Source organism: Gobio gobio (genome assembly GCF_949357685.1).
Source record: "Gobio gobio genome assembly, chromosome: 16".
NCBI lineage: Eukaryota > Metazoa > Chordata > Actinopteri > Cypriniformes > Gobionidae > Gobio > Gobio gobio.
The window spans coordinates 9893336-9912409 of NC_137109.1; the positions used below are offsets into that span (position 1 = coordinate 9893336).

The window sequence follows — 19074 nt, forward strand, 5'->3', positions numbered from 1 at the left end:
TTTTGCCTCCACAACCACCCGGGCTGCAGTCCGTTTAGCCTGCCGGTACCTGTCAGCTGCCTCAGGAGTCCCACAAGCCAGCCAGGCCCGATAGGACTCCTTCTTCAGCTTGACGGCATCCCTTACTTCCGGTGTCCACCACCGGGTTCGGGGATTGCCGCCTCGACAGGCACCGGAGACCTTGCGTCCACAGCTCCGAGCAGCCGCTTTGACAATGGAGGTGGAGAACATGGTCCACTCGGACTCAATATCTCCAGCCTCCCTCGGGATCTGGTCGAAGCTCTGCCGGAGGCAGGAGTTGAAGATCTCTCTGACAGGAGACTCGGCCAAACGTTCCCAGCAGACCCTCACAGTACGTTTGGGTCTACCGAGTCTATCCAGCTTCCTCCCCCGCCATCGGATCCAACTCACCACCAGGTGGTGATCAGTTGACAGCTCCGCCCCTCTCTTCACCCGAGTGTCCAAGACATACAGCCGCAGGTCAGATGAAACGACCACGAAGTCGATCATTGACCTACGACCTAGGGTGTCCTGGTGCCATGTGCACTGATGGACACCCTTATGCTTGAACATGGTGTTCGTTATGGACAAACTGTAACTAGCACATAAGTCCAATAACTGAACAAATAACTAATGTAAGGGAAATCTATATACGCGTTTCTTCTGTTTATATATATACATCAGATGATATATCGGATGAACTTGACAAACTTGCTTACCATGTCATCAACTATCTAATTATCCAATTCTCAAATATGTGTAAGTGAGTGTGTATTATCTTGATTTTGATCTATAACATGAGATTGGCACCGCCATGTTTGTTTGCATCGCATCAGAGAGTCCTGTCAGTCGGATTTACCTCGCGTGAATTTATCAGTTTCTCCCGAAATACATGCAAGTAAGTGACCGTGAACTGGGAGAAGAATACACTATGTGTATCTGATATGAATAAAACATCGGCAAATCATTTTTGAATGGATTGTTATTGCTGCTTCCCGTGACACTAGTGTGTATTTTACAAACTCTAAATGTAGCTATTGTTTTACTAGTACTTAAGTATATTAAAATGTTTGAAACCTAAAATAAACATTATGTGGTTGAAAACACTGCATGATATGTATGATACTGGAGATGGTGGTCTGACTCAATCCGACTGAAGCCCGTGTTTTTTTTCCAATTTTTTATCCTCCCTATTACACATGGTTGCAGCCATTAAAATAGTTCAGTTTTGTTTTTAATGTCAAAGTAGTTATATTTCGTTTCGTTTCTTTATTAAGTTAATTTAGAAAAATGTTTGAAGCATTGTTTTGTTTGTTAAATTAAAGTTTTTGTTTTTTAAAGTAACGACCAAGCGGCCAGCGGCCGACAGTGAGTTAACCACATGTTTGATCAATTTAGCCTCTCAAATCAACACTGGACTTGTCTTGCTAATAATAAAATCCATAGATATAAAACATTTCAAGCATCACAATGTTAATTTAAACGTTTAGCCTAAAAAAGGCATTTTTGACAAGCTGAGGCAGGCTGATGCTGCTCGCAACGGCGCTCACAAACAAAATGGGCTAATCTAAACCCAAAACAAAAAAACATGCAATGTTTGTCTTACCTTACACCTCTCTACAAAATGAATATAAATCCGATCTTCAATTCCCGGCCCACGCTATATGCACATTTAACGGAGTTCACGTCAACGAAAGCAACAGATATGAGCTTCATTATATTCATCAGCTCATTTCAAGATCAAAGACTGCAATATGAGAGAGCGACCCAAGCACTGGTAAGAGCATTTAGTCTCATTCAATTTAATGAAGATGATTGTGTTTTTGAGCATCTAAGCGGCCTATTTTCAGTTTCAAAACGTTTCAAAACGTAATCTAACTAAAATACAAACATATACTCTGATATAAATACTGTTTTATATCTCAGTTAAATGGCATACTTTCCTGATTTTTACTGGTCCTATTGCGCATGTTATATTAGGTTTACATGCATCCAAGGTAAAAAAAAACCTTAATTTTTCTCACATTGCAGCATTGGCTCTTTTCTCACAGTGGCTCACACTTTTCTCACAGTGAAACAGTTCAATCAAGGACTCAGTCTCTCTAAGCTCTCTTTAAGCTATGTAAGCTACTCTCCTCTGATTGGTCAGAAGGCCCAGTCTGTTATGATTGGTCGACGGCTTACAGTGTGTGTCGGAAACCAAACTTCTATTAGCATATCTGACTTTCAGCTCTAGATCTTCCTCAGCAATTGATACACAGTGACACGAACAGTAACGATGGAGTCAGTTGTATTGTATCAATCTGGAAGTGCATCAAAGTGGATTTGCTTTCGCAGCACAAAACAGCGTCTTCTCGACATGAACAACACAAACCATACTCTTCCAGTCTCAGGTAAAACTAAAGTGTCTGAAGGCAGGGCAAAGGAGACCATAGGCTGGCAAATGCAAATGGAGCAGCTCATCCAAGCCTTACATCACCAAGTGCAATGCAAAGCGTGGGATGCAGTGGGGTAAAGCACGCCGCCACTGGACTCTAGAGCAGTGGAGACGTGTTCTCTGGAGTGACCAATCACGCTTCTCTGTCTGCCAATCCGATGGATGAGTCTGGAGGGGGGATTATGGTGTGGGGTTGTTTTTCAGGGGTTGGGCTTGGCCTTTTAGTTCCAGTGAAAGGAAATCTTAATGCTTCAGCATACCAAGGCATTTTGGACAATTTCATGCTCCCAACTTTGTGGGAACAGTTTGAGGATGGCCCCTTCCTGTTCCAACATGACTGCGCACCAGTGCACAGAGCAAGGTCAATAAAGACATGGATGAGCGAGTTTGGTGTGGAGGAACTTGACTGTCCTGACCTCAACCCGATAGGACAACTTTGGGATGAATTAGAGCGGGATATGAGCCAGGCCTTCTCGTCCAACATCAGTGCCTGACCTCACAAATGCACTTCTAGAAGAATGGTCAAAAATTCCCTTAAACACACTCCTAAACCTTGTGGAAAACCTTCCCAGAAGAGTTGAAGCTGTTATAGCTGCAAAGGGTCGGCCAACTCCATATGAAACCCTATGGATTAAGAATGGGATGTCATTAAAGTTCATGTGCATGCGTCCTAAAACTTTTGACAATATAGTGTAGGTTCATTCACTCCTCCCACCTACATTTCCTACGGTACTGAGACTCGAACCTGCAATCCTACTCTCTAACCGTTAGGCCACAACTGCCCCAAATAGTGTAGTAAGGGCACTTCAACTTATTGATGGATAAAGTCAAGTTCTTTATTGAATATTCTGTATCTCATTACAAATAATATAGTGTAACGGGGTTCGGACGTTCAGGGAAGAAGGAGGCGGGAACCGGCGAACAGTAAACAACAAACTTTAATCAAATAAATAAACAAAGTGAAAGTAAAAGCGGCAGCCCCTCAAAGACAACTGCCGCGCACACACATAACAAAACATAAATAAAACACAACTTAAAATCCAGGCCTGGTCCTCTCTCGTCCTTCACTGGAGCCGCTCGTCCTTATATGCCTCCGTGCTCCCTCATGAGAGGACTCAAGACCGGTGTGCCTCGCAGGTGACGTTCATTCTCAATCACGCACACCGATCTCGCTCGCTCCTGCCATGTCCCTCGCTCGTCCACCTCGCCACATATAGATTGCGACTAAGTGTTCTTTACTAATAATTTTTTCCTTTTTCTCAGGTCAGAGGTCATGCATCGCAGGCACACCACCCTGCGAGAGAAGGGGCGTCGGCAGGCCATCCGAGGCCCCGCCTACATGTTCAATGAACGTGGCTCCAGCCTCACGGCGGAGGAGGAACGTTTCCTCGACGCAGCGGAGTACGGCAACATTCCTGTTGTCCGCAAGATGCTGGACGAGTCCAAAACGCTCAACTTCAACTGTGTGGACTACATGGGTCAAAACGCGCTGCAGCTGGCAGTCGGCAACGAGCACCTGGAGGTCACAGAGCTCCTCCTGAAGAAAGACGGAATGGCGCGCGTGGGCGACGCACTTCTTTTGGCGATCAGCAAAGGGTACGTGCGAATCGTGGAGGCTATATTGGCTCATCCGGCGTTCGCGGGTGGTTTAAGACTGACTTTGAGCCCGCTGGAGCAGGAACTGAGGGATGATGACTTCTACGCCTATGACGAGGATGGGACACGTTTTTCGCACGACGTGACACCGGTGATTCTAGCCGCTCACTGTCAGGAGTACGAGATCGTACACATCCTGCTGATGAAGGGGGCCAGGATCGAGCGCCCGCATGACTACTTTTGCAAGTGCTACGAGTGCACGGAGAAACAGAGACGCGACTCTTTCAGCCACTCGAGATCGCGCATGAACGCATACAAAGGGCTCGCAAGTGCCGCCTACCTGGCGCTGTCCAGTGAAGATCCCGTACTGACGGCTCTGGAGCTCAGCAATGAACTCGCACGACTCGCCAACATAGAGACAGAGTTTAAGGTGAGAAATATGATAGTACTGAACAAACAAAAATGGGTAATTTAGTCAAATCTAACTGTATAGCGTTTCTCACAATACACATTATTTCAAAGCAGCTTTACAGAAAATCATGATGTTAATGTTTATAATATCTTAACATCTTCATGACTTGTAGTTGCATTTAGCAGATTAGAGCTGGGCGATAATATACTTTACATTTTACGATGATGCAATTAATCAAGCAGTTGATATTTGCTATATAGTATATATCGCCATATGTGAGTATACTGTATGTGGAAAAAGTGGACATGCTTATAGTGTATATGTAACCCCTCCTGTTCTAACCACCCACTCCAAGCGGGACTCGAACCCGGGTCCCCCGGCATGAGAGTCGGACACTCTAACAAGGAGGCTAAAGGCTGCAACCGCTAGCGTCAGTCGATAGAGCGTCCCTTGAGATCAGAGGAGTGAGGTTTACTTGCACAGCAACTACTAGCTGGCCTCCGTTACACTCACCCCCCTAAACCTCACTCCCATCCGGGTCACGGCACCAATGTAACCTATGCATCCTCCTGTTCGAACCTCCCGCTCCAAGCGGGACTCGAACCCGGGTCTGCCGGCATTAGAGTCGGGCGCTCTAACAGGGAGGCTAAAGGCTGCAACCTCTAGTGTCAGTCACTAGAGCGTCTCTTGAGATAAGAGGAGATTACTCGCACAGCAACTACTAGCTGGCGTTACATATATACATTTTGCAATGAGAAAAAAAATCATAGTAAATATCACTTTAAATGAGTATAATATATGTATTTATGCAAAAAAAGAAAAAAAGAGGTTGGCTGGTCAACAGTTTGGAACTGTTTTTGAAATAAGTCTCTTATGCTTACCCAGGCTGCTTTTATTTGATCAAAAATACAGTAATATTGTGAAATATTATTCAATAGTTTGGGGTTAAAAAAAAAAGAAAAAAGAAAAAATTATATATATATAATCATGATTTCCATAAAAATGGAAAGCCCCACAACTGTTTTTTTAACATTGATAATAATAAGACATTTTGAAAATTTTACTTTGCATCGCAGGAATAATTAACATTTTTAAATGTATTCAAATAGAAAATTTTAATTTTGTAATAATATTTATGTAGTTTAGATCAAATAAATGCAGCCTTGGTGAGTATAAGAGACTCCTTTCAAAGTTTGTAATAAAATCTCAATTACTCCAAACTTTTGAACGGTTGTGTATATCCAGCTTTATATAAAGTGCTGGGCAACAAAAAGAGGCAGTTGAGATTTGCCTTATAATATAATGCTTTACATGACTGTACTGTATGTATGCGGATAAAGTTTAATATATTTCAAACTTTATATATAGAGCTGTGCGATTTAGTAATTGCTGTATCTTACTTTTGGAAGCACCTCCACACAGAGTTTGCACTGTAATTGTGCATCTGACCTGCACATGGTCAGGAGGAATTTAGCTCCAAAGTGAATTCATTTTAGCAGTTTTCTTGAGATATCCGGTGTGAATTTGCTTTCTCATAGACGCGGAGGTGATATCTTCTCAGTGGCGCTTGAGGTCAAGACTCTGATTGCTTCACTCCTCAGTTGAAGTCGTTCTGTTGTTGATTTCGTCCGGTGTTTTGGGTTGTTTTCCTTCTGTTGAGCTTCAGTTGGCAGACAGATTGTCTTGCGTTCTTTTAATTAATGTCCACTCTTATTACATCAATGTGCTGGTAAACTTGAAAATTCGTTTTCTGTTGATGATAGCAAGATGTCCTGGACCCGAGGGAGAAAATCAGCTCTAAACCACAGTTGATGGGGTCTGATTTTTCACGACACAGTGTTGTTTTGTCCAGAGGTGTTTTGAGATCTTTTCGTTGGAGGCATGGTTCACACATCAGACTTCTGGTGAATAGCAAACTCAAAATTTGGGAGTGAGTTTTCTCTAAAGGAATCGCAACTCTAAAATATAACATTTTATTCAAAATATTATTTATTTAAATAATTACATTTAATATAGTGACACTGTCTTTGTACAAAATAATTAATCTATCTTTTGAGTCGAACGTGATGTTAAAAGGTTTCATGTGATTCACCCGTTGAAGCACATAAAGTACATACATAGGAGAAGTCATTTGATGTTAGGTAAGGAAAGATAACAAAACTCAATCAATATATATAATGATAACATTTCAGAGGCATGTCTCATCTTCCCAAACTGCATTAGAGCAGCAGTGACACTGAATCTTCAGGCAATACAATCAACTCTCACTGTATGAGGCCAATGAAGAACATTGTGTGCAAAAAGAATGTGTGTATGTGTGTGTGTTTCTGTGAGAAATGGAGCAAGAAACAGCCAAGTAATGTACTTTAAATTTGATATCTGGGCCGATGGCTTTTACTTCTCACCTCCAGTGGACATATGGACGTCCTGACCTGGAGAAGATGAACCCAGCAGCTCTTTGTGTCTTATTTTGATGAATGTTAAAGAGGACCTGTTCTATTTTTCCATGTTCAACTTTCTTTAGTGTGCGATGTTGCTGTTTGAGCATGAAAAAGGTCTGCAAAGTTGCAAAGCACAAAGTTCCTCCAGCAGGAGTTCTTCTCTATATCAGTGTCAGTGTTTCCCTGAAACGCCTCCATTGTTGGCTTGAGTTTTCTTCCATGTCACAATATTCCTCATTTAAATAATTCCCGCCCAAGGCATATGCAAAATAAAGGGGTGGGGCCTAGTTGAGTTAGTAGTGTGTTGAAACCATAGACTGTAAAACAATATGGACGTAGTGTTTGTGACGTCACCCACAGGATTCTGAAGAGCAGTTTTGAAGCGTAAAGTAGGGACGAGCTGGCCGTTGCCATCTTGGCAGCGTGTCATTGCATGTCACTACCGGATAACAGAAAATGGCCACAAAGGTGGGACGTGGGTGGAGCTGAGGTGACGCGATGACAAACAAACAGCAGATAAATATGGGGGTAGATTTGTTGCTTTATTCCAAACAAATAGATTGTTATCCACAAATAAATGTAAAGTATTTATTTGTGAATCTGATTAATTTTTGTGAAACTCCTGCATATATTTGTGGATCTCATTCTATTTATTTGTGAATTTATTTAATTTTTTGTGAATCTCTTTACATTTATTTGTGGATAACAATCTATTTGTTTGGAATAACTCAACAAATCTACCCCCATAGATAAAAGGCTATCCACCTGTCACTCAAAGTGGCCACGCCCTTAATTATGCAGAACTTTAAGGCTAATAAGTTTTTATAAGCTGTCGACCCAAAAAAACGAGCGTTTAAGGAGACAAAAGTGGATACAGGCCATAAGACGTGAAGCATCAGCAGGAAGAATGGGTACATTTTTGGATCCTGACACTCAGTATGCCCATGTGTGCAGTAAACATTTTGTCACTGTTAAGTAAAATATCCAAACGTTAGTTTTATATATTATATTTCCTGTCGCTGATTATGTTCCCCTCTAGTGGGTGTAGTTCTCAGTGTAATACATGTCGTGCTCTGTCTCAATGGCCTGTATCCACTTTTGTGTCCTTATAAGCTCGATTTTTGGGTCGACAGCTTATAAAAATGTATTTCTGTGCTTTTTAGCTTGTTTGCTGTACACTTTGTCACATATCAGCTTTTAGACATCAGTCCGAAATGACAAGGAGGCAGCCTCATGCAATACAAAGTCAATTGAGAGCGTTGAATTGTTTCCCCCCCCCCCCGGTGTGGGTGTGGCCTAAATATGCTCTGTCTCTATGGCTCTGGTCAGCACAATATGGCCGTTATCTGATTGGCTTAAGTAGACGGTGGGTGGAGTGTAGACGCTAGAAATGTTTAAAAATCCACGCGCTATGCTGCGATTTACAAATGTGCAAGAAGAGATCCACCAATGCAGAGGAAGCCATCAACAAATGCACATTCAATTCAATTCAATTCAAATTTATTTGTATAGCGCTTTTCACAATACACATTGTTTCAAAGCAGCTTTACAGAAAGTGCATTTCATAGATGTACAGTAAAAATGTTAGAAAGACAATGTTAAAGAATAATGTTCGAAAAAGTTAATCAATCGTGTATTAATTTAGGCCATAACAACGCTGGCGTTGAGTCGTCTCTTCACAGGCGTGGAGTCGTCTCATCACAGGTGTCGGGGCATCCGAAGTCTCCATGAGAGGCTGGATACAAACTGGAGCTGATGAACTATTTACCTCGGGACTAGTGTCCCGAGATAACAACAGAAAAGCAGATGGGAAATGATTAGCGTAGCTGCTGTTCAGAATATTATATTAATGCTTTTGATCCGATTTAACTGTAGTATAAAAAGATAATTATAATGTGAATGCTTGGCTAAAGAGATGCGTCTTTAATCTAGTTTTAAACTGGGACAGCGAGTCTGAACCTCGAACAATATCAGGAAGACTATTCCAGAGTTTAGGAGCTAAATGTGAAAATGCCCTCCCTCCTTTAGTGGATTTAGATATCCTAGGAATGACCAGAAGCCTTGAGTTTAGTGATCTTAAAGAGCGCGATGGATTGTAGGGCGATAGAAGATCCGTTAGATACACTGGAGCTAAACCATTTAGGGCTTTATAGGTTAGTAGCAATAGTTTGTAATTGATACGGAACTTCACAGGTAACCAGTGTAGAGATGATCAAATTGGTGTTATATGATCATATTTTCTTGACCTAGTAAGAACTCTAGCAGCCGCGTTTTGGACTAACTGTAGTTTGTTTATTGAGGATGCAGGACAACCAGCTAATAAAGCATTACAGTAATCTAATCTCGAGGTCATGAATGCATGAACTAACTTTTCTGCATCAGAAATAGATAGCATGTTACGTAGCTTAGCAATGTTTCTAAGATGGAAAAATGCCGTTCTTGTAACATATGAAATATGATTTTCGAATGTCAGGTTGCGGTCTAATATAACACCCAGGTCTTTTACTGTAGTGGATAAAGTGACAGGACATCCTTCCAAGGTAAAATTGTATTGCGAGAGGTTTTGTGGGCAGTTTTTTGGACCAATAAGTAACACCTCCGTCCACACCACATGAAGCGATTCACAAATGAATGCAAGGCAGAGTTGTGTTTGTGACATAAAAACATATGTGTGGATAATTTTTTTATTCACTAATGTCATTGTATTTATTTGTGAATCTAATTCATTTTTGTGAAACTCCTGCATATATTTGTGGATCTCATTCTATTTATTTGTGAATTTATTTAATTTTTGTGAATCTCTTTACATTTATTTGTGGAAAACAATCTATTTGTTTGGAATAACGCAACAAATCTACCCCCATAGATAAAAGGCTATCCACCTGTCACTCAAAGTGGCCACGCCCTTAATTATGCAGAACTTTAAGGCTTTACAATGTAAATGAATGAGTTCATTTATTCAAAATTCACCCCCCTCACAGTTGTCATGAAGGGCAAAATTAGCCGTATAGACCAAAACCACAGTTTGTACCAGACTGTAAACATGTTTTTTTCTGCTGTAAACATGTTTTTTTCTGCTGTAAACATGTTTTTTTTCTTTTTAACATGACTATGAGTCAGATAAAATAATAACTCAACGGGGAATTGAATTAAAATGAAAGAGACTCGAATGACACTATAATTTATAAATAATTCAGAATTAATGTTTACACCTTAACTTATTCGTCCGCCGATATGTAAGAACTTATAGGGGACTCTGTTAAAGGGAAACATGTATATTTAGCTCAAATGAATGAATGAATTAATTCATAGGGAATTTTGAGAGTCTATTTTACTGCCGAGCAAATGACTCTTCCAGCGTTCATTTGAACAGGCCGTAAATATCAACTGTGCAGCGGATATTAATATCCGAACAATAGTGAAACACTATTTAACAGCCAGGTAACTTAGATCGGCAGTTCAAGACATTAAATTGATAAGCACATAACACAAGAACAGTTATCTTTGAATACAAACGGAACTTTATTGATTACTCTAACACATCAAACTAATATCTAACATAAACACACCCACTCGCACATTCACACGTTGCAGAAAGGAAGAAGGTGAGGAAAAGAATAAGTTCTAAGCGAGAGAAATTATGAAATCCCAAGCAATATATGCATTTATGACACATGACCTGAAGAAACCATTGATCAGTAATTTAACCTCCCATCGCTTTAGCCAGGGTTATTACATTTGATCTAATGCACCAGTTCAGCTCGGAATCTAGAGGTATTACTTGCGTTTGTCTCGTGTGTCGTCTGACAAGGGGGGTTCCCTTTTCCTGGCTGGACAGGGGTTTTCCCGGATCTTTGATTCGCTGAAGGTCTGGTCATGTCTTGGATCGACGTCTTGGGAAGCCAATCACGTGGGCGTGTTGGCGGTTGGATGGAAGTCTTGTGGGCATTGTTTGAAGTTGAAGCGCGCTTTTGGAGACTCGTTGAGTAACTTTTGCGGCGAAACTTAACAGAACCCGAGACTTAACGGAAAGAAAATAAACTGTAAGTAAAAGAAAGGAAAGTGAGAGAAAAGCAAATGGCCTGAATGAAATCGTTGTTTAACCCATTTTCTCTGATCTTGGTCTGCCACGGTCGTCAGATCGTCTCCTGGGAGCTCTCCGTTCAGAACTCAACTCTGGTCAAACTGCTAGGACTTAACTCATCTCTAAACGAACAGGCCTTGAACCGGCTCGAACTGCTGGCTCTGAACAGGCCGCGCACTAGCTGTGACGTGAACTGGATTCTTCGTTCGTGTTCTGAGACTAAACTCAAATATTTGCCCATCCCCTGGATGGGTTCTGGCCGATTAGGCTTCAGGGGTGACTGTGTCTCCACCCCTCCCATAAAATTGGGTTATCTATAGTAATTTAGTTTCCTGCTCTTAAGCAGGGAGTAAATTTAGACCTAATTTCTTACTGTAAGGACATGATCAATTCTATAAAGATTTAATTCAGCTCATCTGTTGGATTATACCCATTCGAACACAAAAATATCAAACACAATGCCTTTTCATCCACTCATTCAATAGTTACATAATTGCATGGATTGGGAGTAATATACATGCATAATAGTCACGTGTATCAGTTGTAACACACTAACAAGCTATGTCGAAGGCTATTTGAATGAAAGTCCAATAATCAGTGATTTGATGCACTCCATATGTAACAGTTTCTGTGAGTTTGCTTGGAGTTTTAGCTGTGTCACGTGGAGTTCATTTACCGGTCATTGAAAAGACAGAGATCTGGTTTGTTTCTTTGTCTTCAACGAGTCCTCTGTCCTCTTTAACTAAGTTTTGGACAAAAGTCCATAGGAAGTCGGTTAATTATTTTCTACAACTGGTAGCTCCGGGCAGAATCGAGCCTCCATCTCTCTTGTGATCAATGATCGATTTCCTGGGGTCTGGAGCTGAATTGGGATTTGTGAAGGGGATGTTCATTTGATCAAATCATTTGGAAGATTCATTCATCTATATGTCTGCGCCCATAATTGCTACATGGGGCTCAATGAGATTCTGCTCCCTTCTGGAGCCTGTCTCTATCAGCCAGTCGCTGAATTGGAGTTTAAGTCACTTCCGTATTGGCTTCAAGACAAACTGGAGGAGGTTGCCGCTTGGTTGAAACTGGCGGTTATGGTAAGGGGCGGGACATTTCCCAAACACACTCGAAGTGCTTGACCAATCACAACACACTGGTTAAGCCGACCAATCAGAGCACAGTGCGCCTTTCAGAAGGAGGGGCTTCATAGAGACAGGAACTAAACAGAGCGTTACTGACAGACTGGGAGGAGAGGAGCTGCAACAATGGAGAATATGGGACAAATGTTTTTTTTGAACATTCAAGCGTGAAAACCTAATCTAGTAGAGCACAATAACAAAATCAAGAGTTTAACAAAGGGCATAATATGGCCTACTAAATCAATGCAAGTTGAATATCATGCCCTCTCTCTTTATAAGGTTGTTGCCTATGTAACGGACTGGATGTGCATGAGTAAGTGTGTGTTTGTCAGGGCTCAGATGGTGGCGTGTGTGTCCACTACACAACTGTAAATTAAAGTGTTATTCACACAGGAGTGTGTGTGTAATCAACTAAAGCTCATCTGTGTGTGTTTGCACTTGAATGTTAATTTGCAGGTCCAGTGTTTGAGTAAAGCGTCCACGCGTTCACCAGAGCAGCATCTGTTACCCAGCACACACTGCTCACTAATGAGTGAGTCTAATCCATCTGATGGCCGAATCCTGTGGTGCTCCTCAGGGATCTGGTCCGTCTGTGGCCCGAATCAATTCTCCTCCAGAGCCACCTGACAGCGGCCTTTACACCGCATGTATTCTGGTGATGGTTAAAGATGCTTAATGTAGTTTTATCCAGCATCTGATTCAGTCTTTTGGTAGTTTCAGTCTCAGATGGATCATCATGGACCATGATGCATACTGCATGCAAATGTGGCTTTATATCATTTTCAAATGTCAGATTGCTCATGTTTTTGCTCAAGGTTAATTTGAGCAAGGTTTTTCTTTTTTGCTCAGTGTTATTTTATGATAATAAATATGCTATTGTCATTTTTATTAATATTTTGAGTTAAATTTTATTTCTGTAGTTCCTGTTTTATTTTAATATTAGTAGAATTTTTTATTATTTTCTGTTTATGTATGGAAGTATATATATATATATATATATATATATATATATATATATATATATATATATATATATATATATATATATATATATATAGTGATTCTATAATTGGAGATATATTTTGGATTTCATAAACTTCACAAACAGAAATTCTTTACAGTATCTTATTGAAAACATATTCAATTTGAATAATTCAGTGCTTGCCAAACACAGGTTACTTCCCTTTTTTTACTGAAAAAAAGTAAACTCTGTTACTGTCAATTCTGTTACATACTGTCATTGTCACTGACATTGTTACTCTACCTTGGTAACAGAGTTTGACCGTAACAGGATTGACAATTTAGCCAACAACTTGCTAGCATAAATGCTAAGAGCACATGGCACTAATGAGATCATGATTAACAGACGTTTAAACAACCCTCTGTGTGATCAGTGATACATTCTCTTTTCCTTTTGATATTGCGGTTACAATTTTGACGTTTTACAAATTAACTCTTGGTGTAAGAACTTTTTAGATGCAAATATTTTCTCAGAGAGAGCACACACACCTTTCAGTGCTTCAGATCTTGTCAGTGAGGGAAAGTGACATCACTTCCTGTATAGTTGAGGGAGATAATTCCACCAATTTAAAGGTAAAGTATGGTACGGTAACAGAGTTGATGCAAGATTTATGGACACACAGTTTTACAAGATAAAAGTTATTTTTATACAATTTAATGTCGTAGAATTAGTAAAATGACTATTTAGGGATTTTATATATAAAATAAATGAAATCTTACCTAAACAAAAGTACAATAAAATATTTTGATTACACAAAGACACATGGAAAAAAGTACACTGGCTAATTGGGACAAGAAGAAATCTTTATTTTCAGCTATATAAGACACTTTTTACAGAAAATATATATTGTTATGGCCTATAACATCTTGTGATCCATGATAATGAGTAACAAATTATAAAAATAATGAGAAACTATAACCATTTAAAAAAAGCTGAAAAAATAACGACTTTGGACACCAAATGTAACTGCTATTATGGAATCACCTAATAATACTTTCTTTGTTTTCTTTTTCAAATGTCTATATATTTTTTGTTAATTTTTATTTCAGTTCCATGTATTTTAGTACTTTTTCAATTAAAGTTTTTTTTCTATTTCAAATAACAATTTTCTTTTTTAGATTTAGTTAAAGGAATAGTTCACCCAAAAAAATGAAAAATCTGTCATCATTTGCTCACCCTCATGTTGTTCCAAACCTGAGTTTCTTTCTTCTGTTGAACACAAAAGAAGATATTTTGAAGAATGTTGGTGACCAGACATTGACTTCCATGGTATTTTTTTCCTACTATGGAAGTCAATGGCTATAGTCAATTATCCGGTAACCAACACTGTCTGGTTGGACATTTCCAAGCTCCAACACCCCCTGATGGAGAAAAATGCATTGGGCAATTTTTGATTGGCCATTGGGCCAGTGTTGCAGACCTGGCAACTAGAAGGCCATTCTATGATGAAAAGCTGTTGTTCCTGCAGTATCATCTTGCATCTGCAGGAATTGAATTTGTCAAATCCAATCATTCTTTGCTTCTTTCCACGTTGTAAAGAGGGTTGTACTCTCTAAACTCATATAAACTCTGTCAGGTATTGTGCGGCGATCAGACACTGATACGTCTCAGAACTAATTCCCACTGAAGTGCTTCACATTTCAGAGCCATATGGGCACACAGATAGCATCCTCTTCAGAAGTGGCATCTGTATTAGCAGCTGATGAAAACAAACCCGGGGTTTTATCCTCCCAAAACAGGCTGCAGACAAATCAGCAAGGAGCAAAAGCACTGCCGTTGTTTTACAGCCGGGCATCCCAGTGTTCCACATGTCTCGGGATTACTGTTGCCACCAGTAACATCACATCTGTTGACTGTGGCGATGAGACATATGCTGAGCTGATGGAATCCTCCCGGTTTGTCTCTGAGAGCGGCGGAGGATTACCGGAGGTTTCTGAGGAGTGTTCATTAGAGCTCGAGGCAGGACTCGTTTGAAGAGCAACAGACTCCCGGCGACTCCAGATGATCCCTGTGGCCGTGTTTAAAGGAGGAATGCAGTCCAGAAAAGAATGTGGGAAATTAATTAAATTAGTGCATTCTCTCTGCTAAAATGCTACTGTGAATGCCAGAAATGTTTAATTAATGTTTAATTATAACTGGTTAAAATTTGAGACATTTCACATGTATTAAAACTTTTAGATATTAATAATGGTTAAAAGGCTTTTTTGGTATTAAATATCCTAGAACTTTTTACTTTTAAAGGGGGGCTCTTATGCTATTTCATGCATTCTGACTTATTTACACTGTTAAAGAGTTGATTCTCATGCTAAACATGGCCAAAATTTCAAAAAACCTGTTGGGCGTATGATGAGTATTTCTGTGCCAAATACACTACTTCAGGATTCGAAAAAGTTTTGGAAACTTTCCCAAAACAAAAACAACATTTAACCCAACTGCTGGGTTAAAACAACCCAATTGCTGAGTTAGTCCATTTTCAACCCTACTTGGGTTATTTTTAACCCAACATTTTTTAGAGTGTATTCTTCTCAATTGAGTGAAAATAATGATCAGCTTCCCATTGTGACAACTTACCCCAATATACACTAACCTAAAGGATTATTAGGAACACCATACTAATACTGTGTTTGACCCCCTTTCTCCTTCAGAACTGCCTTAATTCTACGTGGCATTGATTCAACAAGGTGCTGAAAGCATTCTTTAGAAATGTTGGCCCATATTGATAGGATAGCATCTTGCAGTTGATGGAGATTTGTGGGATGCACATCCAGGGCACGAAGCTCCCGTTCCACCACATCCCAAAGATGCTCTATTGGGTTGAGATCTGGTGACTGTGGGGGCCATTTTAGTACAGTGAACTCATTGTCATGTTCAAGAAACCAATTTGAAATGATTCAAGCTTTGTGACATGGTGCATTATCCTGCTGGAAGTAGCCATCAGAGGATGGGTACATGGTGGTCATAAAGGGATGGACATGGTCAGAAACAATGCTCAGGTAGGCCGTGGCATTTAAACGATGCCCAATTGGCACTAAGGGGCCTAAAGTGTGCCAAGAAAACATCCCCCACACCATTACACCACCACCACCAGCCTGCACAGTGGTAACAAGACATGATGGATCCATGTTCTCATTCTGTTTAGGCCAAATTCTGACTCTACCATCTGAATGTCTCAACAGAAATCGAGACTCATCAGACCAGGCAACATTTTTCCAGTCTTCAACTGTCCAATTATGGTGAGCTTGTGCAAATTGTAGCCTCTTTTTCCTATTTGTAGTGGAGATGAGTGGTACCCGGTGGGGTCTTCTGCTGTTGTAGCCCATCTGCCTCAAGGTTGTGCGTGTTGTGGCTTCACAAATGCTTTGCTGCATACCTCGGTTGTAACGAGTGGTTATTTCAGTCAAAGTTGCTCTTCTATCAGCTTGAATCAGTCGGCCCATTCTCCTCTGACCTCTAGCATCAACAAGGCATTTTCGCCCACAGGACTGCCGCATACTGGATGTTTTTCCCTTTTCACACCATTCTTTGTAAACCCTAGAAATGGTTGTGCGTGAAAATCCCAGGAACTGAGCAGATTGTGAAATACTCAGACTGGCCCGTCTGGCACCAACAACCATGCCACGCTCAAAATTGCTTAAATCACCTTTCTTTCCCATTCTGACATTCAGTTTGGAGTTCAGGAGATTGTCTTGACCAGGACCACACCCCTAAATGCATTGAAGCAACTGCCATGTGATTGGTTGATTAGATAATTGCATTAATGAGAAATTTAACTGAGGTGTTCCTAATAATCCTTTAGGTGAGTGTAGATCAACATGTTCAATTAACTTACCCCCCCCATGAGCATTATTAGTCAGTTTCACAGACACGGCTTAAGCTAGTTTCAGACTAAAATGCGTGTTTGAGCTTTTTTAACTGAAAGCAACTTACACTGGCATTTCTTAAAATATATCAGTGCCATTAGCCGTGTTTCCACCACAGGAACTTTCCCCAGGACTTTGGGGTGGTACTCTGTGTGTTTTGACCGCAGGTATCAGGGTCTAAAGGAAGTTCAGGGTAAAAATTTCCCCCTCAGAAAGTCCCTGCTAGGTAGAACTTTTTCAAAGTTTAGGAACTTTCAGGGGTGGGACTTGGGCGCTGAACATGCTGATTGGTTGAGTTCATGCAGTATTTTATTTCAACCATCATTTTTTAAAGTCTGTTGCGGTGTGTGCAGGGAGAGTTGTTTGCTATTCGAATTAACAATGGAGTTTAAAAAATTCAACCGATGGATCGATGACGAGGTTCAGGCTTTATTAAGCTTATATGCGGAGGACTTGTCTGGCTATCACCAGACCAAGCTCAATTTAAGATTGAACATTGGTCTGGGGAGTCTGCTCTGTATTTTTTACTGCACAAGAGGCGTGATCAACGAGCAACGACCCATCGCTTCTCTATCCGTCATCATGATTGGTTCCCGCAAAAGTGTAACAGAAGCAGTAGAAATGAATGTACATGTTTCCAGACTGAGTTGCAGGGCGAAATCAAATTGCCTAGTGGAGGATGAAATCCAGCGGGAACTGTCCTACATCACCGGACTAATTTGCCCAATCTTCGCAGTACTTTAGACCACGATGGAAATGTGTAAAAGTTCCTGGGACAAATTGTTCCGAGTAATTTCAGTGGAAATCGTTTTGTCTCAAGATGCACACCAGTAATGTTTTTCTGAACGTTTATTAAAGCTACTTAAATCTAATCCTGGCTTAATCTGAGCCCTGTCTGTGAAACCGGGCCTAAATGTTTTTTTTGTGTGTTTTTTTTGTCAAGACTTTTATAGTTTCATTCATTGTGCAATTTAAAAAAATATAATTACTTAGAACATTAGTTTCAACATTATACATATAGTTTCTAAATATCCTTTCTTACTTTAGGTATTTAATTTCTAAGGTGTTATTCTTAAATCAGTGCAAATAATAAGCAGCTTCACGCTGTGACAACTTGCCCCATTATAGTTTCAACAATGAACTGAATTTATTTCTGGGCATTAATTAAAAACAAAAACAAATTTGTAGACTTTTACAAAAGTGTTAAAACGTTAGAGTTTCATTCATTAAAATGCAGCAGTGAATACAAGAAATTATTAATTTAATTTCTTGGAATATTAATTTAGACATTATACATGTATTGTTGTGTTGTGCTTTGTACTTCTTTTTTACTTAAGAAATCAAATTTCTACAATTCTTTTTAAATCAGTGCAAACAATGAACAGCTTCCCACTGTGACAACTTGCCCTATTATAGGTTCAACATATGATGTTGAACAATATTTCCCCCCTGTCTATTAATTGTTCAAATTTTTTTAGTCAAGGCTTTTAATGTTTCTATACAGAAATGTATTTTCCAGAATAAACGTAGGCGGTGAAGTGCTCACTAGGGTAAAAAGCGTGACCTTGTTCTCAGTCTTGAACATGATTGATCTTGTTTAACAGACATTAGTAAACCTCAGTGTAATTCTATACTCAGTAATAGTTGTGAACCATGTATTTAATTGAACATCACTGTGATTAATTATATTAATGTGAAGTACATGTAACATTGAGGCTGTAAATCCATATTTGGAATTACAAGCATATACTGAAGGCAGAATATGAAACCATCTGTGCTGAGTATTGATGATGGAAGGAAGAGAAATTAAATTGTCGTTGTGTGACTATTCACATTTACAAGTATACATTTAGCAAACGCTTTTCTCCAACATGATTTAAGTGAGCATATAAGCAATTTATCATAAATGCTAATACAGACTTTCTGTAAACCAGAGTAGCTAAAGCAAACCAATAGAAGAAAGGAGATTCATTTGAATAGAAAGTTACTTTATAGTTACAAATTAGATACGTGCTGTGATATTAATGTCTGATCCCTGAGTAAATAAAAATTGTTTACACTAGCTATGTTTCCATACAAAGTTGTGAATTTAA

General features: G+C 39.8%; 1 protein-coding gene across 1 annotated transcript in view; it reads left to right on the top strand.

Moving 5' to 3' along the window:
- Positions 1-3710: 3710 nt before the first annotated feature.
- Positions 3711-19074, top strand: part of trpc7b (transient receptor potential cation channel, subfamily C, member 7b) — a gene marked incomplete at both ends in the record, with an annotated part of 117159 nt that continues 101795 nt past the window's right edge. Inside the window, one exon of the mRNA XM_079838163.1 lies at positions 3711-4463. Coding sequence (XP_079694289.1) covers positions 3711-4463 — 753 coding nt within the window. The remainder of the gene's footprint in view (positions 4464-19074) is intronic.